Source organism: Montipora capricornis, chromosome 13, assembly GCF_036669925.1.
Source record: "Montipora capricornis isolate CH-2021 chromosome 13, ASM3666992v2, whole genome shotgun sequence".
Classification (NCBI taxonomy): Eukaryota; Metazoa; Cnidaria; class Anthozoa; order Scleractinia; family Acroporidae; genus Montipora; species Montipora capricornis.
This window is the reverse complement of record NC_090895.1, coordinates 39,924,545-39,949,544: the sequence shown is the minus strand read 5'-3', so window position 1 is coordinate 39,949,544 and position 25,000 is coordinate 39,924,545. Positions and strand designations below refer to the sequence as shown.

General features: G+C 38.8%; 2 protein-coding genes across 3 annotated transcripts in view; one reads left to right on the top strand and one right to left on the bottom strand.

The window, feature by feature from the left end:
* Positions 1-11,567, bottom strand: part of LOC138028912 (protein Aster-B-like) — a 34,244-nt gene extending 22,677 nt beyond the window's left edge. Inside the window, exons 1-9 of one of the 2 annotated variants that reach the window (XM_068876553.1) lie at positions 11,382-11,567; positions 11,149-11,217; positions 8,435-8,564; positions 7,548-7,586; positions 6,940-7,021; positions 6,292-6,395; positions 5,381-5,476; positions 3,810-3,890; positions 2,826-3,080 (exon numbers count right to left, since the gene is read on the bottom strand). In XM_068876553.1, coding sequence (XP_068732654.1) covers positions 2,826-3,080; positions 3,810-3,890; positions 5,381-5,476; positions 6,292-6,395; positions 6,940-7,021; positions 7,548-7,586; positions 8,435-8,564; positions 11,149-11,217; positions 11,382-11,527 — 1,002 coding nt within the window. In that variant the 5' untranslated portion in view covers positions 11,528-11,567. The remainder of the gene's footprint in view (positions 1-2,825; positions 3,081-3,809; positions 3,891-5,380; positions 5,477-6,291; positions 6,396-6,939; positions 7,022-7,547; positions 7,587-8,434; positions 8,565-11,148; positions 11,218-11,381) is intronic. The other variant, XM_068876554.1, reaches the window with a different exon arrangement.
* Positions 11,568-11,739: 172 nt separating this feature from the next.
* The window catches only part of LOC138029956 (serine/threonine-protein phosphatase 2A 65 kDa regulatory subunit A alpha isoform-like), a 29,486-nt gene continuing 16,225 nt past the window's right edge, over positions 11,740-25,000 (top strand). Inside the window, exons 1-8 of the mRNA XM_068877798.1 lie at positions 11,740-11,867; positions 12,026-12,116; positions 14,758-14,804; positions 15,452-15,505; positions 16,627-16,677; positions 18,231-18,321; positions 19,133-19,223; positions 19,979-20,045. Coding sequence (XP_068733899.1) covers positions 11,790-11,867; positions 12,026-12,116; positions 14,758-14,804; positions 15,452-15,505; positions 16,627-16,677; positions 18,231-18,321; positions 19,133-19,223; positions 19,979-20,045 — 570 coding nt within the window. The 5' untranslated portion in view covers positions 11,740-11,789. The remainder of the gene's footprint in view (positions 11,868-12,025; positions 12,117-14,757; positions 14,805-15,451; positions 15,506-16,626; positions 16,678-18,230; positions 18,322-19,132; positions 19,224-19,978; positions 20,046-25,000) is intronic.

The following is a 25,000-nucleotide window of genomic DNA, read 5'->3' as shown; positions in this document are numbered from 1 at the left end:
TCGGGGAGACGTGTTGTCGAGGGGTCGAGCTTGGCTTGCTTTCTGTTTTCTCTTACACGAAGTTGGTGACCTATCTTTTTTTTGGGATAATTTAATTTTCTTACTCCTCCTCTTTGTGCTGTAAACATTAAAAAAAAAATTACGTCAGAAAAAAAAGTTACAGGGAAAGAAATATTCGTAGCCATCACTCGTCCCGAGGAATATTTGTAGTCAGTGCCTTTACAAGAGGTGTGCCTGTGCCATAAAACAAACATTAAATTATTCCTTTTGAACAATACAATAAACCTGTTTTGTTATTTCAAGAATTACGTCAAAGCTGTGCTTCCTGTTCCTGCAAAACGTAGCGTGAACCAATAGCACAAACTTGTCCTTGATGGATGAAGTCGCAATGATTAAATGAGTAACTTGAGCAAGTTATATCTCGCAAACGAGCTCGGTGACCTATTTTTTTAATTGCACATTTCGAGTCACCATAATGTAGGGAACAATCGAGAAAAGTTTAAAGAAAATCTTACGAAAAGTTCTATTACTAAGGAATCACCTTAAACACGTTAGTCGGGCAGAAAAGGCAATAATAAAGTTAGCAAATGCAAGTTGAAGAAGTATTTATTTGGGAATAAAACGAAAGAAAGCTCTGCTACTTGAGGACTATTACTAATAGTCCTCTAGTAGCGTAGCCAATTAAAATGCAGGACTTGCATTAGTCCACTACTTGGGTGATACTACTACTAATAATAATACTGGTGAACTTGAAAGTGATGGGTGAAGTGAACATTATTCACCTCTGAGTGTTTAAATAGAAACAATTTGGCTCCTCGTTATAGTTACTATTATAATATTATTACATATTATTAATATTATTATTATATATTATTATATATAAGGTTCTAAATACATGTAGCAGCTGGCACATTTACCACACTTGCCAGCGACTATTCACCGAAGGAATAGAAAATGGCATGCCTTGATCGGCCATTACTGAAATCGAAGTCGCTGTGAGTTGTAGGAAACATTTTCATACCAGACAATAAAGCAGCCAAGAAACGTTTTTAATGCCTTTATGGGAACGTTTTAAGATTAGTAGAAAGAGTAGGTTGAAAAAGGCTCGGAAATTTGAAGGGTGCAAAAGTTGAAATGGAGAATTCTTGTTCACGTTTGCTCAAGGTACCATTGTGTTACCGCCATCATTCTTGTGCACATGTAATCAAGACTTATTGTGCACAAAAAAACTTCATTGTTAAGCCTTTTCACTCGTTCAAACAATTTGATCGACAGTCATCACTACAAACGTCACAAAAAGATAAGAATGACAGAATTCCATTCACCCTCACTTTCCATCCTCATAATCACGCAGTCAAAAGTATCATTCTTAGTAATTTTAAATTACTCCAAAATGATCCCGAGACTGGTAGAATCTTTTCGCAACCTCCACTTATTTCATTCAAACGCGACAAAAACGTAGGCAACTTTTAGTTAGAAGCGTGCTCAAAACTCACGAGCAACCCGGCACTTTCAAATGCGCGCGCTCACGATGCAAAACTTGTCTTTTCATTGTTAACACTAGCAACCTAAGCGGGACCAAAGTGATCTGGTAAGATCACCGATTGTTTCACATGTACCTCCGCAAATGTTATTTCTTGCATAACCTGTACGTTATGCAACAAATTATACATTGGCGAGACAGGTAGACGACTAGGTGACCGATTCAGCGAACACCTTCGCGTTGTTGAGAAGAATGACAAGGATGCATCTAAGTCGCTCGTCATTTTAATCTCCCTAACTACTCCAAAAATCACATGGCTATCTGCGGCCTTTCCCTACATCTAGGTATGACGGAAAGCCGCAAGAATCTGGAACAAAAATTCATCTTCCAAATCGGCACCCTTAATCCTCATGGTATGGTATTACCTATATTCCTATTTTTCACGTTGCCATGTTACCACCAATAGCGTAGCTCCTACTCTACTATAAAAACTACACGTAGCCCATAATTCCTCGATTCGCTCTGATGAAGGGCTAACGCTCGAAACGTCAGCTTTTAGAATCTCTGTACGGTGGCCAATTTACATTATCAACTTCGTTGATAAAACCAGATTTTTATATACTACTTCCCCACCGACGCAGCACCACAGTTTCTTTAGAAACTACCCCCTTCATCCGATTTAATGTCAGTTTTGTATTCGGATACTGCTAGACAGAACGGATTTCCCATGTTTTCGAGTGAAGAAGCATGACAGCGGTTGGGTGTAAATTGCAGGTTGCAGTAATTGTAGGTCATTGTTTTACCATAACTGAAACAACCCAAACCTTTACAAAATTCTAACTTTAGGCTTAAACATTATCTGAAGAACAGTGTTTAAGCCTAATGTTAGCACTAGAAGACTTTGGGTTGTTTCTGCTAATTTAAAGTGAAACAGTGACCTGCAAACTGCAGTTCTCAAGGAGAAATATTAAAAAATCAAGGAGTTCTTCAGGAATTCCAGGAGTAGTGAAAAGCTAAACATGTAAAGAGGAAGAAAATACCTGGCAGAACTGACGCAACAATTGATGAAGTCAACAGTAACTATGAAACATTGGGCTGCCAGTAATAGACTAAGGTTAAACCTTTCAAAAACATGGAAAATGCTGATACACAGCAAGACTACCAAGCCTGATCCATCATGATGTTTGATTGTCCCTTTTTACATCTGATTGTAGAATTTAATTGTTATTATTATTCAAGATTTCAATTATAAAGACTCGCGTCTGTTGCGTCAGATTTTTCAATAAAGACTATTACTTACTTACTTACTTACTTACTTACTTAGCACAGTTTTCTGTAATACCTGATCATCAGGAGCCACAGACTCAGTTGCAAGAGAGCTCTGACTTTGGTCAAGTGATGACTGACTGTGCACATCTTCCACCAGTTCGCGCTCATTGTCACCTTCACTTCCAGTTTCCGCTGAAACTTGATCTGGATCATTGCCGTCATTGTCATCATCATCATCATCTTCATCAGAGTCATAATTTTCAGAGCTGCCATTACACGATTCTGAATACTTACCAACTAACTGGATCAGTTCTGATGGATTCAAAGGCTAGAGTGGAGCAACAAAGCTGATGATGAACTGTGTGGACCATTTGGAACTTTATTAGATTTACACATTCCAAGAGTTAGAAGGGCTTTTGTGACAAGTTATTATGATTAAAGGCCCACATTCAAACAAGAGTTATTTCACTCTTTTGCTTTTAAACACTATAAAAACACTGTAAAAACATGGGATCTGATTGGCAGTATGTTTATCTCTCAATTTTATGTGACTCAAAATTGAGGATCACTATCTACAGAGTGCCACGCATTTAGGTAAACGTGGCCATTTTAAGGAGGGGTAAAACATATCCCTGCCACTCTTTTTCATCCAAAAATATATCAACATTAGATGCATAAGCTTGGGGCCCGTTTTTCGAAAGTTCTGAAACTTTTCGAGCCTTTTTCGGGTATGACAATTCCTTCTGTATCTTATCACAGATAGCTTTTAACTCGTTAAACTCCGCTATCATTTTACTCTTTGTTATCTTAAAACATGTTAAAAGACCAGCCTATCAAAGTGAGTAAATTGCAGCTTCATAAATGCTACTTCAGGATTTTTTGAGAAATGGTTTCTGGATGGTATTAAATTGAAGTTGAATTACATATGTATAGCAGCTGTTCACGTGCACTTGTAGACCCTCTACATACACTAATGGGTGCAAGTGAAGTTCAACTAGGGAACAACAAGGAAAGTGTGACATGTCCAGTTCCATCACTTACTTGTACTTAAACATACCTGGTCTAAAAGAGCATTTTGCCAAATCCGAAAGAGAACTGTGTATGTTGTATCTCTTGATATGAATGAGGCAAAAAAGTACTAGGATTGAAGAAAAATAATATACACTGTGTCATTAATAATAATTAGAAAACTTGTATCTGTGAGCAACACTCAAATTAGGTCTCATTAGACGAAAAACCACCTCATGTCCAATTTTGCCTAATTTTCTGGGAGGCACTTAATAGCCCTTATACATGATGACGTCTGACTAGCTATTAATTCACCACCAGGCCTCAAATTTGAAAATAAAAACTTGTCAATTTTAGCATGAGCTAAATCCAAACTTGTAACAAAAACCCACGTGCAAACAGTATTGCATGTCCAGATGATGTGAATAATTTTGTGCAAACGAGGCTTGGTGGTGAATTTTGAGTATAATTATGACATCATCATGCACAAGCCCTATTAGAGGCAGGTTTCATTAGGGTCTGGCATTGATTTCTCTGTCACAATCCTGTTGATTAAATTTAACTATACCCATGCCAGAAAAACCAACAGCAGTTTGTAGATTTTCTCTGACTTGAATCACCACAAGTGGAGTCCAGGACATCCATAAAATGCCCCAGATTTATTTGCTATACAGTATTTTGTTGAAACATGAACAAAAATGCTCTATAGAAGGATTTGCTTAAGCCTGTCATGTGCTTCTGTTCCAATAATTCATGCAACCTTCACTTACAGTCTAAGATGTCAATAAAAATAAAAGATTTTTCCATGGCAAAAAAGAGTGATTGATGATCTTGTGAATGAGAAAGATCATATGTTTTATGAAATACTGTGTCTGAAAGGGCTGTTTAGTGAGCAAATTTTCAGTGTTCCACACTTGTGCACGGTTGATTAATATTAATGACAAAATATATGACCCACAAGCGGTTATAGGACATTCGCGCCCATCGCTACTCATATCACGCACACGTCATGCATTGCAGACCACGAAGGTAAACATGATGCCAAAGGCGCAACCATTTTTCACAAGAAAGGAATGTGAAAGCCTGTGGTATCATAGGATAGCTGTGGACCCAGGTCTTCTTGGAAATGTCACGCAATGACATCAGCTGCAAACTTTAATTTAGTTATATATTAGTTATGTTGAATTGAGTATGTTCACCTGATCTAAATTTCACTAATGTAGCTTTTTTATTTCTGAAAGTTGTAAGCTAAGACCGTCTTAAAATACCGCAATTTTCTAAAAGTGCACCTCGTGATCTCGAAAACCAGCACGGTGACCCCCCATTTTTTTTGCCTTTTTGGCAAAAGTAGATCATTACCTTTCTGCGTGGCAAGTTTTAAAAAAATCTGTACCTGGGAACATTTTGGGTGCAAACGTCCTTAAGTTCTAAGGTATCGCACCTCCATGGCACATTTGAAGCTGGACATGTTTGACCTGCCTGGTGGTTGCAGCACACCAAGTTGCCATTGCACCCTTCCCCACTTTCATCCAATTATTGTTGATGATTGAGTTAGAGTGGTATTAGTTATTGCAAGACATGACTTACTACAAGTTGGACAACTGCTGTTACAAGTTTTACCTTTTCAGACTCTGTGCACACTAGAATAGCATTAGGTATAACCAAAGCAGTCTTCTCTTTTGTTATACTGCTAATTTCAGCACAAGGTATTGTTACCTACAAGGGAGAATACACAAACCAAACCTAAAGTTATTTGTGACCTTATAAAATGGTAGTCCCAGACATTACTTTGTATACCCAGGATGTACACCAGTCTATAGTCTGACCTTGTTAAGCAGCAAGCAGTGCAATGTAAGTGACTGAGATAGCAAGGCCTTATTTTAATACACCTGTGTTATGCTGAAACTTTCTCTATGCTTATCATATCAATGACTGAAAACAAAGACGCTCATAAAATAAACTAATTTTGAGTTCACTGCAAAGCTGTGAACTGACTTTTTCACAGTTTTAGGTCAAATTTAACCCATTGACTCCTGCAGCTCCCCACTGACAAGTAAAATCGTCTGGTGTTAGACAGAGTAGAATACTAAGTATGGCTGGTTTAGGCCAGTTTAGGGGTGAATGGGTTAAGGGCGTCAAAATACTTTCAAAATAAACACTCCATAATAATAGTAATGCCTCTGATATGCAATAGTTGATTAGAATCACAGGATGGTACTGACTGAGATGTACACAAAGAACTGCCTTAAGTTCACTTATTTTGCTTCGCTATCTCATATATATTATATGGTAAAAACGAGAGCAACACTGTATGTGACAAGTAACATGAAAATATGATAAAACATCTGCAAGCTTTGAGCAAAAGTGGGCTCAATCAGCATGCAGGCATCTTGACAAAAACTGAACATAAGTCGGGCTACACCGTATGTATGGGGTTTTAGTTGATGGCTTCTGATTTTGCCAAATTGGGCAATTAAACTGTATTTTTACGAAAAACCCGAAGCTAAAAAATAATAGTAACACATACTTACAAATGTTTCCCAGCCAAATATGTTAGCATAAAAACATAGCCAGTTTTGTGATACATACAGTCGGCCATGAACTAAGATATCTCTTTGCAATGCACACGAATAATCTGTGAAAACAATAGTGAAATCAAAAGACATTAGAAGAAGTCTGCTTTGTCTCCCAGCATTCTTTAGTTGAATACTACTACTACTACTACTACTACTACTACTAATTATAATTTTACGGTATAATAATCATAGTAATTATGATAATTATTATAATAATGAACTTTATTTAAGTGTCAACTGTATTAATGCTGGGCACTAATTTTGGGGCCACTGTACAGAAATCAAATAAAATTAAATCTCACTCATATCAAATTGTAGGTACATGTAGGTATAATTTGAGGAAATGGGAAAACCAGTGAAGTCCCAGAGAAAACCTCTTGGAGAAGAGTAGAGAACCAACAAACTCACTGAGTGTGGGAACAGAAACTGGGCCACATTGGTGGGAAGCTAGAGCCTTCACCATGTCGCCAGCCCTGCCGCCCACTATGAAGTTCAAAAGCTTGTAACAAAATCAATACACCCTTACCCGTAATTGACCCAAAATATGTAATTGCAGTACAGAAGCCATGGGAAAATAATAAATTAAACATTATTTTTCCTAACCTACTATGAGCTGCTCACTGTCAGGAAGATCTTTGAATAACCTTCTGAAATCCCCACATTTTGACTTGTAATTTGAAAAGATCTAAAAGTAAACAATAATACCATTGTTCGCCTTCTGTTCCCGGGGGGGAGGGGGGACTCCCATATAAAAAGGGGAGGGATGCTTGTCGTCTCGCTTAGGGGTGTAAATTTTGATCTCACTTAGGGTTTTGTGGGCAAAACGCAATCATATGTAGCCGTGAAGGTCTCCTTTAGGGTAGCGCGCAAGGAAACATAAAAGTGTTTATTTACACTTTTATATTTCTTCACGTAGGTTAAAGTATTAGATGATAATGTCTTTGCAATCATTAAAAGTCAATGTATTTTTTAATTTCTTCTAAGACAAAAAAAAATGACTTCAAGTTATAGACTTTGCTTTGGACTTTAAATACCTCCTGGTCAAGTGCGTAAACCAATGAGGTGTTGGCACATGAATCGATAACCAGAATATAACCTGAGCACCTTTTTTGCAACAAGGGTTTGAAAAGGGTGCATCAATGACAACATTTGAGGAATTATGATTTTTTCTCTTTAAATTGTTTATGTACTTGAAGTGAAAGTGCCCTCACCTGATTAAATGAAGCTGGCAGCCAATTTGCAGGTGATCTCTTCAAACAGATGGAAGAAATAAACAATGTGAGGTACAGTTAAGTCTGCTTACAAGCCAAGTGGCCCACTAGACCGGAGCTTATCCTGGTTTCTGTAGTATGAAGCGACTAGGAGTATTTCTACTCTCCCCTGGATGGGATGCTAGGCCAATGCAGGGCTACCCCCAGTATTAAATTCGCTGGTACCGATTTATAACCTGGGTGGAGAGAGGCACTGTGAGAGTAAAGTGTCTTGCCCAAGAACACAAAAACAATGTCCCTGGCCAGGAACCGAACCCGGACCACTCGATTCGGAGTCGAGCGCACTAACCATGAGGCCACTGCGCCTCCCACAAATAAACAATGTAATAAACGTAAAAAATGCACCCTATATACTCTGGCTGATACTTTGGTATGTTTTCAGTGAAAATTAAATGACAAACAAAAATAAACGACACCACCTTTCTTAAGTACTGTGCTTGTCCTCAACGTCGCAATCATCATTGTCGACACCTTTTTTGTCAATGTTAGCACAATCAAAGTTTGTCATTTCAAGATAAACAATACTTACCATCATATAACAATATTATTGATAGAGTCACTTCCATATAATCAATAATATTTTTCTCTCCATTTGAAGGGGTTCCATTCATACAGTAACACTGCACATTCTTTTCTCATGTTTCATGATTCACTGCAAGAACTCATTATGATAGGGGTAAAGAGATTCAAACTTTTAATAGTGGACATGCTCAATCCACCATGCATTTTTCACCATGTAGCACTGGGTAGAGGACACTGATATGCGTGAGAAAACGGCAGTCTACAAGATCGATTAAAAGGATCAATATAATTGCATAAAAACCTACAGGATATCTTTGTGGTGTCTTGGTCTTGCTGGTCTTCCTTTCAGACTTAGAAACTGGGTTAGAGTTTGATGATTTCCTGGAGGGACTGAGATCCCTTATTTTGGACTTCAAAGTGTTTGTTATGCCTTGCCTGTGAGACATTGAAAGAATGAATGAATTTCTTAAGAATTTAGATCATCACAGTTACTTATTAAAGCAATAACAAAAGGAATATGTGAAAAATTCAACCTTAACTTTAATTAATGCCTAAAGAATGTCCATAACTGCCAATAAATTGCTCTAAACCTGTAGGATGCTTCATTTCCCAGTGCAGATGTGTGTCTTTCAGATATAATTTATAGTTTCTCATTAATTAAATTTTGTTATGACAGATTGACATGCATAAATATTAAAGTGGAGATCTTGTTCTTGGAGTCAGAGTGGCTTATATTAACAGTTATAAACCATACCTCCCTCCTCTAAGACCCGGACTCAACTCAAGGTATCATGACATAGAGGATTTTTCTCTGGGAACGTCTGTTTTCTTCCCAGCTCATCAAAATTGACTCTCCGTCAATTACATCTGGCTATGGGCCGACACCCTTAATAGGAATAACCTCTGGTATCCTTCCCTTTCATTGAAGTGAATGAATAAAGTTATTGTTACAGTATTTTATTATGACTGGCCCACGGGAAACAATTATTTTAAGGGTTAAGGAATGGAAAGGAAGGCAACTTTATTCAAGTGTCTAGTTGTTCTACCCCTGGAGCACTAAATGGGGACACTGTAAACTAAAATTAACAAACAAAAAGGAAAATCAAGTCAAACGTTGGTTTATCCCTATAATTACCTGTAGCTTCACTCGCGCGTGCACTCGAATGAGCGGGTGACGCATGGGTAAATGCCGATCTTGTAACTCCCTCATTTTTCCTGATTTTGCAACTTTACTTGCTTATATCTCTGCTTCCGGACGGTGAACTTTTTTCATTTTTTGCATGTTAGCTTAGATTAATTTAAAACATTTGTCTTTCAAAAAAAAATTCTGTAGGTGAAAAAAGAAATTAGCGACACATTTCAAAAAAACTTATTTTTCTGAAAAACTGACCTACAGATTTTGTTGAATTTTAAATATTTTAGAGATTATTTTTAACATTATCTGGTAACGCTGAATGGTAAGATTTCACCGTCCCGTTTTTTAAAAAAAGACAACATATGTTGATTTTAAGGCTCAAGGAAATGCCTTATATCGTTGCCATGGTAATGATATTTTGGAGGACAATGTAATGTGAAAAATCTATGATGGGTACTTAAAACCCTGGCCAAATTTTGTCTTGATATGATTACCCTAACTGTATCTAAAAACAAAATATGTTTATTTGTTTGAAAAGAGGAGAAACTATTTCGAGCCTCCTTAACAGAACACTAAGTGACCCAAGTTTTAAGCCTTGATATAAAAAAGATTACTGTTTATTTTGACTAGGATTTTCCTATTGAATGGTCTGCCATTACTAACTTTGATATCTTGAAAGAGATTTTATATTCTTGAAAAGAAACACTGAGCTTTTGGGAGTAGAGAAATAAACGCCTTGGTTAATTTTTAACCTGGGATTAGCGTTAATCGGCTTTTGAACAACTGGGTCCACTACTATTTATAATAGGAGCTGGTCAATATTTATTGTGACTTCATAGTATGTACTGTTTGACACGAATGGTCAAAATAGTAGAAATTTTGGATAATGAATGAAAGAAAGCTGATGGAAATCTAATGTACGTACAGTGTATGTGTCATCAAGAATCATGGCCATGACCTACATGCAAACCAATAGACCAATTTCGATAAAATAAAATTCAGTCCTAAACAAAAGACATCACATCTCGAGGATCTAATAAAATTCAGTCCTAAACAAAAGACATCATCTCGAGGATCTGGGGAATAAACTCATACAAAGCCTTACATTTATTCCCCAGAGCCTCAAGATAATGCCTTTTGTTTAGGTCTGAATTTTAATACATTGAAAAGGTCTATTAATGGGTATAATTTATATTATGGGGTTAAAGGGAAATTTATTTTTTAACCTTCTAGCAAAGCCCAAAGCATGTCCTTGTGATGACTAAAACCCACTTGCTCTGGCCAGAATGAAATAATATTGGTTGAGGAACCCTGGGTGATGCAAGAGTTAAATTTCCATCTTGACTCAAGATAGGAAAATTCAGGGCAAATATACTGTTAGACAAGATGAAAAGCATTGTCCTTTAACAACACCTGCAATGCAATAATAATGAACAGCTGTTCCTTTGATAATAATTATACACCACTCCCCCGCAAAAAACAGGACATATTCATCTTTCTGTATCGAAACGAAAACGCAATTTTATTAAAAGACAGTTACCAAAAGGTGTAAGAATACTTTAGTAATAAAAACGAGGAACTAAAATCCTACCATGACTTGATTTCAAATATTCTCTTGACTTCGTAGTGTACCAAAAAGGTTCATTCGTTCAAATTCATGCAAATTAAGTTTAAGTGAGTAAGCTTAAGCTTATAAGGTCATTAAAATGGAGACCATTTATGATTTTTTTAAATCTCTTAAATCGTTCTGGCTACATATTTTGAGACCAGAAAATAAACATAAACACAAATTATCAAAAAAATTCGCTAAAACAAGAAAGGGAAGGGAAAGGAAAAATAAAGCTAAATTTAAGCCGATGTTCGTAGAATGGCAAATACTCTCACCTTTCGAGCTCTGGGTCAGCGTTGCGTGATGACAAATCTTCTTGTGATGAAGAAATCTCTTTCGTTTTCCTGTACTCGATAAAACAGAAATCAAGCAAATTACATGGTATCTCTTATACAAATGACTGTAGTAACTGTATTTAAAATGTTTATTTTCACTCAAAAAAGCGCTGAAACTTGTCGATTCTACAATTGTAGCTAGGCCTCGATCTCGAGTCATCTCAAGTCTTCACCTCGTCAATCGAGTGTTTTCGCTTATCTCTTCGCCATTTTCGACAATTAAGTTTTCCAGGTGTAAGCTCTTAGGTCTTTCTTTCTTTGCGTCGTTTTCTTTAATGTTAACAGTATCTGAAATATTAGAAGATACCCTTTCCTCCATTGCGGATGCTATAATTTTGACTAGCCAGATTTATGGTACTGAGTCTCTCTCGGTTGAGGCGCTCCAGAACAGAAAAAGACTCTGGGACGAGCCGGCGTGAACGCGTACTCTCTATATCACGCAACGCTGAGTACAGCGTTTCGTGACGTTCACTCGGTCAAAAGTACTGGTATGAGCTGTATGCTGTATGCCTTTCGTTCGAAAGCGTCGCTGGGAATTTTTCGATAGTCTTCGCTCAAGCGGCAAACGGGGTTTGACAAACATGGCGGCTGGCGATGGTGATGATTCTCTTTATCCGATTGCTGTACTAATAGATGAGCTGAGAAACGAAGATGTTCAGGTATGAAGCATTGTTTAGGGCTTTTTAGATGTTCCGGTTTTATCTCGAAGCATTTATGGACACTTATACTCTTCTATCATGCCAATGATTTTTAGTACTCAACGAGGTAATTTTCGTGCTAAGTTCCATGTCCGACTTTTATTGCCGTTTTCTTACAGCTGCGACTGAATTCTATCAAGAAGCTTTCAACTATTGCCCTGGCCTTGGGTGTAGACAGAACAAGAAGTGAATTGATACCATTTTTAACAGGTAGCGTCCTCGAAATCTGCCCTTAATTTAACAATTTTCTATTCCCGGCCCATGGCCGCTTATAAATAAGCTTAATAGTTGGCGAAGTTACGTTTTTTTTGGCACTTTCAGCTGTTCCCTCATTCTTCTAATTAATTAATTTGTTGACTTGGAGATATGAAAATCTCGTATCATTTGTTTTGGTGAGCTACAACTCGTTACTAGCAGTGTACAAAAAAGTTCTGCAAGTTGATTATCGGTACATTTCAAATATTTCAACATGCAGATTAAATCACCTGGTAACGGGGTTTGAGCGGTCTCCAACAAAAGTCAAGGGCTGTTTGCATTTTCTATTAGTTTGCTTTAAATGTTTTATGACCCTCAATGAATATTGAAACAAATGGTGTGACTTGTCAGGTGAGGCATTTTTTTGGGTTTTATTTTCATTGTTCAAGTTTAGGTGACAGTCTGTTTATGTTGTGATAAGAAAACGAATGTACAAAGAAAGCATAGATCCACAAATTCTTCCTTGTGTGACAGAGAAGGAAGAAGGAAATTATTATTTTGCCAATGAGAAAAGTTCATCGATCCCTGCTGAAAAACCGATTACTTTTCTTTTTAACCCTTGCTTAATTGACCACCCCAGTTGAGGGACTCTTCAGGACCAGATTACAATCTACATCTACGTCTACATGTTCCAGCACTCAGCAAAGTCTGCTTAGGTGGTCTCATACTCCGTAAGCCTTTTTAGAGACATCACTGCCAAGCCGGCCACTTCTGCTTGCAGAGAACAGGACAGCCACAACAGCGGGGACTCCATCCCCTTCTCTTTTCTAATAGTGTGTGGGTTCTTTAACGTCCCACAGGGAACTTATGAACATTGAAGATATTTGTGAGAGGGGACCTGCAGTTTATAGTCCTTATTCGAGAAGACTTGAAAGTCTAACCATTAGTTTAGCTGATGTTATTACAAAGGCAGCACCTTCTCCTCAATTATTTTAGGATCCTGAGTGTTGATCTGGGTGAGTTTCAAACCAGCGACCTACTGCATGAAAGCCTGATGCTCAACCGAGTCACTGGTGCAGGGTGTTGAAGGGATTTTCTACACAGCTTTGTTAAATATAACCAGTAGAGACAGCAAGAATAACATCCTGCACTCTATTGTTGTGAACAAGTTGAGCTCTCTGTTTTTTGATTGCTAAATTAACCACTCCTGGAGCTATTTTTCAGGGACAGTTTGCAATATTGTATAGGATTTTTCAACAGTTTGCTGCTATGTTATTGTGAAATAAAGCCAAAGAAATTCTCTCCCATAATAAGATAAATTCATTAGTCTTTGTCATAGGCTGCTTTTAGACTTTAATTAGTGCTGGTCAGCATTTTCTCCTGTAAGTGGTATGGGCAGCCCTGAAATTTTCATGGTGAGAGTTGTGCTTGATGGCCTTTTTCAGCTCAGTTTTTCCTAGCGTATTTGAAGTCCTTCCTCCCTTCCACTTTTTGATTGAGTCTACTGATGACGGAGGCGTTGTGGCCCAGTGGTTAGGCGCTTGCCTTGAGATCCGGAGATTATGGGTTCAAGACCCGCTCTGACCACTTTTTAATTGAATTTGTTCCTGGTAGTCCCTGGTTCAGCTTCCCAGCTGCACTTGTAAATCGCCAACTGGTTTACCTCCAGCCAGCTGGGATTATTAATAGTTGTTGTTGTTGTTGTTCTGTTCTGCCGTTTGTTAATTGTGTTAATTGACAGTCATCATTGCTGGATTTCACAAGTTGTCTATGAATCCACCCTCCTTACCTCTAGAGATCACTTCCTGGTTTAAACCAAATCTAAGGGACAAGCTCCCAAGCTCATCTTCATGTTTTTCATACATGTATTTTTGCTTGGTGAGTTAAATAGATGATGTTGGGTTGAAGCCAAAGTGACTCCCAATGACTGTGGTTTGATGCTACTCCTTTTTTGAATACATTGATTGCATAGGCGGCCCAAGCTTGCGCTATGCATGAGACGTGAAAGCGTCACATCAGCTACAACACTGTTCTAGACAATTTTTTTTTCTTTTTTGAGTGAGTTTCATGACAAAGGAGCTAAGAAGCGAAAAGTTATCAATGAATGAACATAATAAAGTAAGTTTAAAAAAGCTCCAAAAGACAAAAAGAAAATAAAGAAGGTGACTTAACTTACTTTATTTTATTCATTCATTGACAAATTTGAAACTAACTAAAAAAAAATTGTCTAGTACAGTGTTGTTGCTGACGTGATGCTTTGACAGCAATGCGCGCTTGGGCTGCCTATGTTGAATGTAGCTTAGAAAGTTTTGATTCAGATACACTAGACCCATTTTCCTGGTCCAGTGTCTTCACCAGGGATGAAACATTGAGTCTTTGGATCATAACTTTCTAAGCTACATTCAGATTTGTTTAAACTAAACTTTGTCTGATTGTCAACCTGGTTGCAATGTAAACTGTAACTTTTGTGACTCATAATCCTTCACTTGTATGTGATGTCACATTTTTTTCCTGTAAACAGTTTGTTACAGACTAGTCCATCACAAATTGAGTTATATTCTTATGCAAACATTTTTGTGTCATGGAAAAACATGATCACATACATGTATCACTTGAATGAAATCAGCAGAATACAATGGCTTTTATTTCTTCATAGATACTATTTATGATGAAGATGAAGTTTTATTAGCTCTGGCAGAACAGGTATAATGAAGGAGAATTTTTTATTTTATTTTTTATCACAACAGTACATTATAGCGAGTTACATATGTCACATATGTCACATAGTATTGAGTTCCTCATTTATATTCACATTTTTGTGCGTGTAGAGATCTCTTTCTAAATAAATTAGTAACTGAGCTATAACTTATTGGTGCAACTGACTTAAATTTGTTAGCTGAAACACAGGCACAAGGTTCGATTAAAGAAGAAAAGGAGGACAGTGTCATAACTGGTTTTACTGACCGAGAAAACAAGATCAACAAGATTTTTACATGTTCTGTAATGTTTTGCTCCTTCATCCCTTGGTGGTAAAAGAGCTAGAGAAACTCAGCATAAAATGCCTTAATGAAAGGCACACAGTCAGTAAAAAAGAAGAAAGAATGCTTATTTTAAGAGAGTTGCTTTGCACACATCAGTCTACAGTGTGTCAAGTCAAGGATCTATTTTTGCATGGTGGTCAAGCATAGCTGAAATGGTCTTTATTACTGAAAAAATGTAGTATTGGTTGCACTTTGTAGCTTTGAGTTGATTTTGATGCCAAATAACCATAGCAAGCTTGAAGTTGACAGGGAGAAAGTACAGGAAACGAGTTTTGTTAACAATGCCAATCATTGATTTCTACCTTGTAGCTTGGGACATTCACTCCATTGGTTGGAGGGCCAGAGTATGTGCACTTTTTATTGGTAAGATACAGTTTAAGTTTCAAAACATTATGCTCTTGGCAAAGTTTTAAGCTTTGAAGACAATGTTGGTCAGCTCCATAGGAACAACAAGACAATGAACAGCAACAGTGCTCTAACAGGTCATGGGGTAGAAAAGAAAAACAGCTCCCCTAGTCAAAGGTTTCAATAAAATTTCCTGCAAGTGGGTAGTTAAGGCAGTGCAAGTGGGTAGAAAACTTGAAATTGAAATTTTATCATTTGGTGTTTTCTCTGCATTATTACTGAATACTATTTTTCAATTAATTTAGACACCTGTAGCATGATTTCCTTTTAATTGTTTTAATTCTTTTTTTTTTTTTTTCAATCACATTCACATAGTTAATGTCTTTACAAGAATGTTTACAACGAAACAGAAGAATTAATTTAAATCTAGAAAAGGGAAAAAATGTTACTTTCTCTCTGTGACTAACCTTCCGACCGCTTTATCTGCTTTGACCACTTTTGTTGAGGTTCTTGACCAAAATATGATAATAGTGAATGCGATTTTGTCTGCCTTTAATATATTAATACTGATTAAGTTTAAGGGTAGTCAAGGGTATATGTAGTTCTACCCACTACCCGGCTATTATTGAAACCCCTGCTAGTAGACTCTCAGTGAACTGTTGATCATAATAATATTATTATCATGTTGGCCGAAACTTCACCAATAGTTTACCAACAGTTGACAGACAGATGTCTGACATATTATGGGGAAGCTAATCCCCTATTTTGTATACCTCATTTCTGGTCTTTATAAAAGTTGAAGCTTGCTTGAGCACTGGAATGAAGGGGGAAAACTGAACAAAGTAACGCAAATGACTAGCTTAACACGAAGCAAGTGACAAAAGACAACTGTTTACATGCATATGTAATGAACTAAGAGGTGTTGGTACGTGAACAAAGAGAAAGCTATAAAAAAGTAACAGAAAGGACAAAAATGGCATTAACTAAAGCACAAACTGAAAAGAAAGTTAAAAAGGGAGAAAATTAAGCATTTCGCTGCAACACAAGATTCTCTCTGTAAAAGCATGTGTTATTATTTTTTAATGTTTGCTGTCAAAATCATTGATGGATTCTGTCATGTATCTTGTTTGTGATTTTAGCCGCCATTGGAGAGTTTAGCAACAGTTGAAGAAACTGTTGTTAGAGACAAGGTTAGAAAAAATTATTTATATGTTCAATAACAGTAACCTATTGAATTATTTACAGTAATGTTCAATTAAATTTAATAAATAAGCATTCTCTGTAGACTGCTTTGCAATCATTCTCTTGGTAACCGGCCCTTAATTCTTTCCTTCCATTCATTGAGATTGAAGGATTGCATGGTGAGAGGTCTTAAAGTACCTATCACCTCAACCCACTTTTCCTCTTTATTTATTCTCCGAAATTGTCCAAAACACATCATATTATTTTTAGAACCTTTTGATTGAAATTTCACTCTTCTATTTGCTTTGTAAGCAGGGCTTGAAATTAGCGAAAAAATCCAGTCGCAATTTTGTGACAAAATACGAAAATGTAGTCGCAATTTCGCAAAATTTAGTCGCAAAATCGTCGCGCTGCATTGTGTTGTCAGCGGTGTAGCAAAACAAAATATGAGCCCACAATACTTGTGTTGAAATTAAGAATCCGCTGAAAATGGCGTATGATATCGAAGGAATTCATGGAGTTGTGCTCGTAACATCGCAGCGAAATTACGCTACAATTACGCTATCTTCAGATTGAAAGAAAACTCAAGGCGAGAAACAAAATAATTTTGTCATTTCTTCATTTATTTTAGTAAAAAGAGCAGCTTTGTGGCAACTGCTAACCCTTTTGTTTCGAAAGAGCGAAGATGAAAACAAGTCACAAATTTGCGACTTCTCCAGATATTTTTGTCGCAAAATTCAGTCACAAATGCGACTGTATTGGTTGCAATTTCAAGCCCTGGTAAGACGGGAAAAGTGGTCACACTTTGATCAATAACCGAGCAATCAAGGGGAATGAGTTCGATACCGGGTTGACGACACAAATTAATTTGCATCGCTTTTTTCAATGAACTTTCTCAATGCAAAGCCATTTGTGACGTCAACCCGGTATTGAAACCATTCTTCTCCATTGCTTGGTTTTGGATCAAAGAATGACCGCTTTTCCTGTCTTTCAAAGCCAATAAGATAGTGAAATTTCAACAGTATGTATTTGCATAGTTAATAGAGGGGAATGGTTATGAAACCGGAGAAATTTCTTAGTTGTATGTTTTTGTTCCCTTTTTTGGCCTTTGACCGTTCACAAAACTCAATAGTAAATGTTGTTTACTCCGTACTGAGGAACTAACCAATAGAAACGTGTTGGTTATGTAATTTATGCATAGTGTATGAGCGCAGAACAAAAGATTGTGCACAGTCATGGCCTTTCCAACATAAATCTTGGCATCTTTGTTTGCTCCTTTGATGTTTGCCGAGCTTCAAAACCAGTCCCCTCTATTAACTATGGTATTTGGGGCGATTTTGGAGAATAAAATATTTATTAAGTGGAAAAGTGTATTGAGGTGATAGGCACTTTAATTGCCTTACAGTTATGATCATCTTGTAGACAAATACATGTAACTGTGATATCGTGGCTTTGTTGAGTGATATGTAAATTACTTAGGTTATTGATAAACATGAATTTTTGTTATTCTTCCCAAACTGTGGCTATAGAATACTTGTCCATCACAAAATTAACATTGCAGGCAGTTGAATCTCTAAGAGCAATCGCAGCAGACCATTCATCCCAAGATTTGGAAAATCACTTTGTTCCTCTTGTCAAGAGGTTGTCACAAGGTTTGTTTGGATCTTCTAATTTGTACTTTGAGAAAAGAAATAAAAAGATATATTTGGCTTATTGATGCACAACAAAGAGAGATTACTGTAGCTTTTTCAGTTTTTTCTGTTTTTGAAAACCAAGAATCTTAGTATACAGTGTATATTGGACTACATCTATAATATTATGGATTACAGAAACTACTGTCCTCTTAAAATTTGGATTTTTTTCCTGTAAGCTAGCCATTAATGCCAGAAAGGTGCCCTTTATTTAATTTTTGCAACAACTGTGTATTGTTCTGGAGGGATCCTTCTTGTACCATTTTTGACCAGAGAGCAGGTTCTGTTGCTCAAAAGTCAAATAGTGCTGTCCACCAGACCCCAGTCATTCAAGTGATTGATACTGTAGGTCAATTGCTTATGATATCACTTATCCTTTGGGTAGTGCTATCCACCACCAAGGTTAGAAAAATTACCAGCTAGTGGATATTAGTGCTAGCAAAATCTTCTGAGTTATACACTGGGCAGTGATTTATTGAGCAGATAGTGAGATCCCTAGCTTCCTTCCAGCATTTTTAAGCAGTGATTTATTGAGCAGATAGTGAGATCCCTAGCTTCCTTCCAGCATTTTTAACAACTCAAAGCTGAATGTAATTCCTGTCTACTGAAAATGTACAGGGAAAAAAAGCGATCATTTTAGCCTTCCCTACGTGAGAGCCAGACAAGTTTACTCACAACTTGGGATGGTTTATGTGTGAGTGGGTTAACAACATCTACATGTAGGTACACTCAAAACCTATTTCCGTTTTGAAGTTCAATTAAATCTCTGCAGGAGACTGGTTCACGTCAAGAACATCAGCTTGCGGACTATTTGTGGTTGTGTATCCTCGAGTGAATGCAAATCTCAAAGCAGAGCTAAGGCTGTAAGTATGCATACATGTAATTTATCAAGTTTGGGTTTAGACTTCTGCTTTTCCACTAAAGGGCCTTTTAACCTACCACCCTTGTTTTTAACCAAAAGAAAAGACGATATACCTTGTTATGTGTCTGGGACTTTCACAAACATTGATCCTTCAGTCACTGTACTCACAGATTTTTAAGCATCTTGTGTGACGTGATTCCTGTAGCCCATGGCATGACGTTAATCACATTGCACGGGACAGGAATCGTGCCGCACGCTGTACCTGATTCACATTGCCCACAAGGGTGGTAACTTACATTTGAGCCATACTGTATTCTTAACTCTGGAGTTCAATTCTGTGAAGATCAGATTTGGACACAAACATGGCTACCAATTCTTTGTTAGGAGTCCAGTATGGCTGTCATGACATCACATGCATACATGCCATACTGAGCAATATTATTTTATGGACCTCAGATATTCAAGACATAGGGTAGGTGTACTAGATATGCATTATGCAGGTTATACATCATTCAGAAGTACCCCTTCCAGCATACATGTATCTACAGTGTAGGCCATCTTATGCCCTTGCTATGTGTAACTCTAGCACATCAACTCTGGACAGAAACAGGATGAATCATGGGATGTTGATTACATCTACCTGACTTTTTTTGCAAAAAATGCCATCTGTTTACATGTAGGAATTAGTCACTATTAAATCTAAAAGGATTGTAAAGAGGGAGTTTTTTAGTGTTGGTTTTGCTTGTTTTGCTGCAGCAATTTTCGAAAATTGTGTGAAGATGATACTCCCATGGTTAGAAGAGCAGCTTCAGGGAAACTTGGGGTAAGAAGTTATCTTTTTGTGCAGGATGTAATCATGAAGTGTCTGAAAATGATCACTGAACAGAATTATCATTGTGTTTAACAAGGCATGTCGAGCAGTTGCAAGAGAAGCTTGAAAAAGCTAGATTTAACCTATTGACTCCTGAAGTGTCTCCCCCTCCCCTCCCCTCCCCTCCCATTGACAAGTAAATCATCTGGTGTCAAGCCTAGTTTTCATATGTCGGGAAAATGCCAGGCAATCAGGGATTTCACAGTTTCCTGACCATCCCAGATTTTCCAAGTATCGGAAAATCGCCAGATGCTTGTCCCAGATTCTTGTGATAGTGACTTTTGCCGAAAGTGGAAAGTGTGCCAGAAATTGAAACACGCAATTTAGAAGATTGGTAATGTGTTAAAACTATCGCCGACATCCCCAAAAGTACAACTTTGAGTTTTCATATGTCGGGAATGATCACCGACGATCACACAATTCTGGGACATATCAGGACCATAGATTCATCCCCGACCATCCCAGATTATCGGGGATGTCTACGATGTATGGTTTTCATTTGTCGTCAAAATCTGGGACGGTCAGGAAACTGCAAAATCCCCGATCATCTGGGATTTTCCCTACATTAATGCTTTGGTGCGCAATAAAAGACAATACACACAACTTGGGCGTAAACGAGGGGCAGGGAATGTACTGGCAAGGCTCGGATAATACCCACCGCCGGTATGGACCACCGGATGAGGGGCCTCGGCAACTAGCCGAGGGGGTGCCTCATGCCTGTCTTGCAAGGCGGGCATAGTTGCTGGCATAATGTCCTGGGGCCAAGTTAACCCAGTCCAGCAGAGTAACAATATGCCCCCTCCCTAACGGGGCTTCAGCACAGGGCTGAAGGGGTGCCGCAGGCAGCAATTCCCCGCCCATATTTTATTAAGGAGAACTATTGAATAGGTTACAGAAGCTCATAAGGAAAAAATAAAATAAAATACAAGAGAACCAGAAAGCAAACAGGGCGGGAGGGAGGGATTAAATTGCTCAACGGAAAAAACAGAACTAGTTGAGCTTTGGAAATGTCAAACTGAGAAGGCTCGCATGGCGGGATGAATGAAATAGCCAAATAAGGTAGTCACGTGATGGGAAGTCACGCTCTCCTCCCAGGCGCTGCCCAGTATTTGCTTACCAGCATTAACATCTATTTTATTCTAAAATATCATTTAATGCTTTGGTGCGCAATAAAAGACAATACACACAACTTGGGCGTAAACGAGGGGCAGGGAATGTACTGGCAAGGCTCGGATAATACCCACCGCCGGTATGGACCACCGGATGAGGGGCCTCGGCAACTAGCCGAGGGGGTGCCTCATGCCTGTATTGCAAGGCGAGCATAGTTGCTGGCATAATGTCCTGGGGCCAAGTTAACCCAGTCCAGCAGGGTAACAATATGCCCCCTCCCTAATGGGGCTTCAGCACAGGGCTGAAGGGGTGCCGCAGGCAACAATTCCCCACCCAAAACGCCGAGATAAACGAGGAGTGCCCTGTGCGAAACCCAAAGCCAATGGGCGTCGCATAGAGACTGGAGGGGATAGGACCCTCGCACAAAAAATTCGACTGGAAGGCATAGGACCCTCGCACTAAACATTTGACTGGAGGGGATAGGACCCTCGCACAAAACATTCGACTGGAGGGGATAGGACCCTCGCACAAAACATTCGACTGGAGGGGATAGGACCCTCGCACTAAACATTTGACTGGAGGGGATAGGACCCTCGCACAAAACATTCGACTGGAGGGGATAGGACCCTCGCACAAAACATTAGACTGGAGGGGATAGGACCCTCGTGCTAAACATTTCCGTCAAAATAGTCATTTCCAATAGTACTACATGAACTTGAGAGGGCAGAAAGCCTAAGGAAAGAGAATGTCACAGAAAGCCCTCAAGTGCCGAATGGGCCTTTTTCCTTTTTTGTTTTAAAGGAGAAACATGGCATTAAGCTTAGGATAGTGCTTTCACCCATGTGATGGCTGGCATGTGGCTGAAAAGGGGATGAAAGGCAATCGTATCGCGGAGAAATGAGGGTGGGAAGCAAACGCACACAGCAGGCTTCCAGGGGGATGCCAACACGATTGCTGTACCCATAGGTGAAAACACTATAGGTTCAGGACAATACAGGAAAATATGAATTAAGTTATCCAAGGAACTGTCATAGATCATTACTGATTGTTAGAAAAAGTTTCAATGAGATACTCAAGTGCTTTCAAGGATTCCATGGGGTTGTTAGCAGGAGGAGCAAGAGGCCAATGACTGAGGAACCTGACATATTGTTTCCTTTGGAGTCCTGATGTAAGCTTGGTATGTGTTAGGATTCCAGCGACCCAGAATTTGAAGAGCCAGTTGAAAATGGCAGTGATTCTGCCGGTTGTAGCAGCACCAATACTAAAGCTGTGAGAGGCAGCGGAGGAGCTGTCATTGTCGCAGAGGTTTAAGAGAGACCATAAGTTGTTGGTGTGTGAAGTCTGGGTGAGATATGGTCCACAGGAGAAGCTGAAGAGTAGCTGGCCAGGGTCTTGAGTTGCAGTTTTGAGCATATAATCTTGCAGGGCAGACGATGCATAAAGGTCTGAGTTTGACCTTGCAAAACTGAGCCTGGCTGTCTCCCAGAAAGGGTCAGTTTTGGACTTTTAAATTGCAGTGTCAAATGAAGTAGGATGAAGGATGTTGGGATGGAAAGAAATGTCTGTTCTAGCAAGGTGGGACTGAGGGTCGAAATTGCCATTGCAGGTAAATTCGCTGCTTCTTAAGAAGCCAAAAAATGAAAGGGTAAATGCAGCCCATAACATAAAGGAGTCAACATTTGGTAGACTTAAAAGGTTGTAACTTAGTATACTTAGATGCTATGGAGAACTGATGAGGTGATCAGGTGGCAAGCCTTCTTGCATTCCCATGGGAGAGCTTGATCCCCCTCAAACTTTTGTGAAGGACTGGCATAGCCAGAATGTCCAGGAGACAGCCAGACTCAATGTGAAGGTTGTCAAGTGCTGCCAGATAAACATAATCGTGCCGTAGGAGCCTGTATTGCACAGATGAGTAACAAAAGGGATCAGGGTGAACTTGTGAGCAAGTCAAACAGGGAGGGGGATATGGAAAGCTGATTAAAAATGAAGGGGCACTCCGTAGGCCAACGGGACGGGCTGTGTAGAGGTAGTAGTGGTTTTTCCGGGCCATTCCCTGGAGCTCCCTCAGGGGTGAATGGGGATTATTCTGGAGGCAGGTTACGGGGTCTGAAATTGCGCCTTCCTGGTTGCTAATGCGACTAAAAAATTGAGTACTGGCGACCAGAATTTCACAACTGGTCACCATTGTTAAGGTCAGATCTGTTTGCCAAGAGGTGTCTTACTTTTTATCCTGAGACTGTTTTGAAATAGAAATGAAGGAGTTTTTCCGTTAACAACCCCCATAACCTCACAAGCCGTTGTTTCTCATAAAATATGTATTGCAGGGGGAAAAACGACTCAGTAAAGAGATTCAAGGACTGGTGTGAGGAATGTACCACTATGGCGGATTGTGTTCGACAGGGTGTGACTAGTGTTTCCGTAGCTGAAATTTTCGACAAACTAGGGGGCAGATAGATTTCATTATTACATGTACATTCAAGGTCGGATACCTTTTCTCTCCAAAATGTGCGCTTTTGAAAGTGAAAAGATAATGCTTGACACATACACAAGACCATGCGGTCGTTGCTTTCTGGTATCCATAAAACAGGTCAAAATGTACAAGTTAATTTGGACCCTGGGTTAGATGTCTGTTTTAGAGGGGGAGGTTTGTGGCTGTTTTCCTACGAAAGTCAACATCATAGGAAGGCCATGCCAAGCCCGCAACTTCCTTTGGGTAATCGAATGGTCGCTTGATAGGGGAACATCTCTACCGCCCTTTGGGGAAAAGAAGTGAGAAGTGCAGAACCAGGGGTGGATCCAGAGTAGTTCAAGTGACTTGCAGAAATCACTCAAATTTCTTCCAAACCTTATTTTTCAGCCCTTTATTGCAGTTCACGAAGTCAACTATCCTTCTTGTTTTAAATTTTTTTGAAAAGTATGACAAGAAAATCGCTCCCAATTGATCGACAGATAAACAGCTTACTTCAACAACAAATCAAAACAAATCGCGAAATTCTGAAATCCCTGTTCAAGACAATAATTTTTTGCGAAAGAAACAACATAGCCCTCAGAGGTCCACGAGATGATGATCCACAAAATGCCAGTCTTTCTGGAAACTTTCAGGCACTATTAGAATTTCGAATTGACAGCGGCGATCAAACACTGCAACGTCACTTGAAAACTGCACCCAGAAATGCGACATATTTCTTAAACCCATCAAAACAAGATGATTACAACTGTGGGTGCTATCATAGTGAATAATTTGTCGCAGGAAATCAGGGGGAGCAATTATTTTTCTATCATGTCTGACGAAGCAGCTGACGTATCAAACAATGAAAATCTTTCAGTGGTGATCAGATTTCTTGATTCAACCAAATCAGTCAGAGAAGGGTTTGTGGGATTCTACCTTTGTGAGGATGGAACGACAGGAGCAGCTTTCAAAGATTTAATATATCTGATTTAGGATTATCTATGGATGACTGTCGAGGCCAATGTTATGATGGTGCGGGAAAATGGCATTCGGAGAGCACCAAATTTCAAATTTTCTTGGGGGAGCATGCCCCCAAGCCCCCCTAGTTTAATTGGTGCAAATCACTCATGAAAAATCCTGGATCCCCCCTGAGAAAACCATACAGAAAATGCCGACAAGAATCGAGCTGGGCTTACTTTTTCCGAGAGGAGGGGGGAACTCTTTGTGGTTTACCGATAAAGGAAATGGAAAGCCCGGGAAGGTCGTTATCTGAAAGGCGCGAGTTTTCTGGCAGCACCGCACAAACTCTGACAACATACTCACCCTTTAATGTTGCGCGTTTAACTTT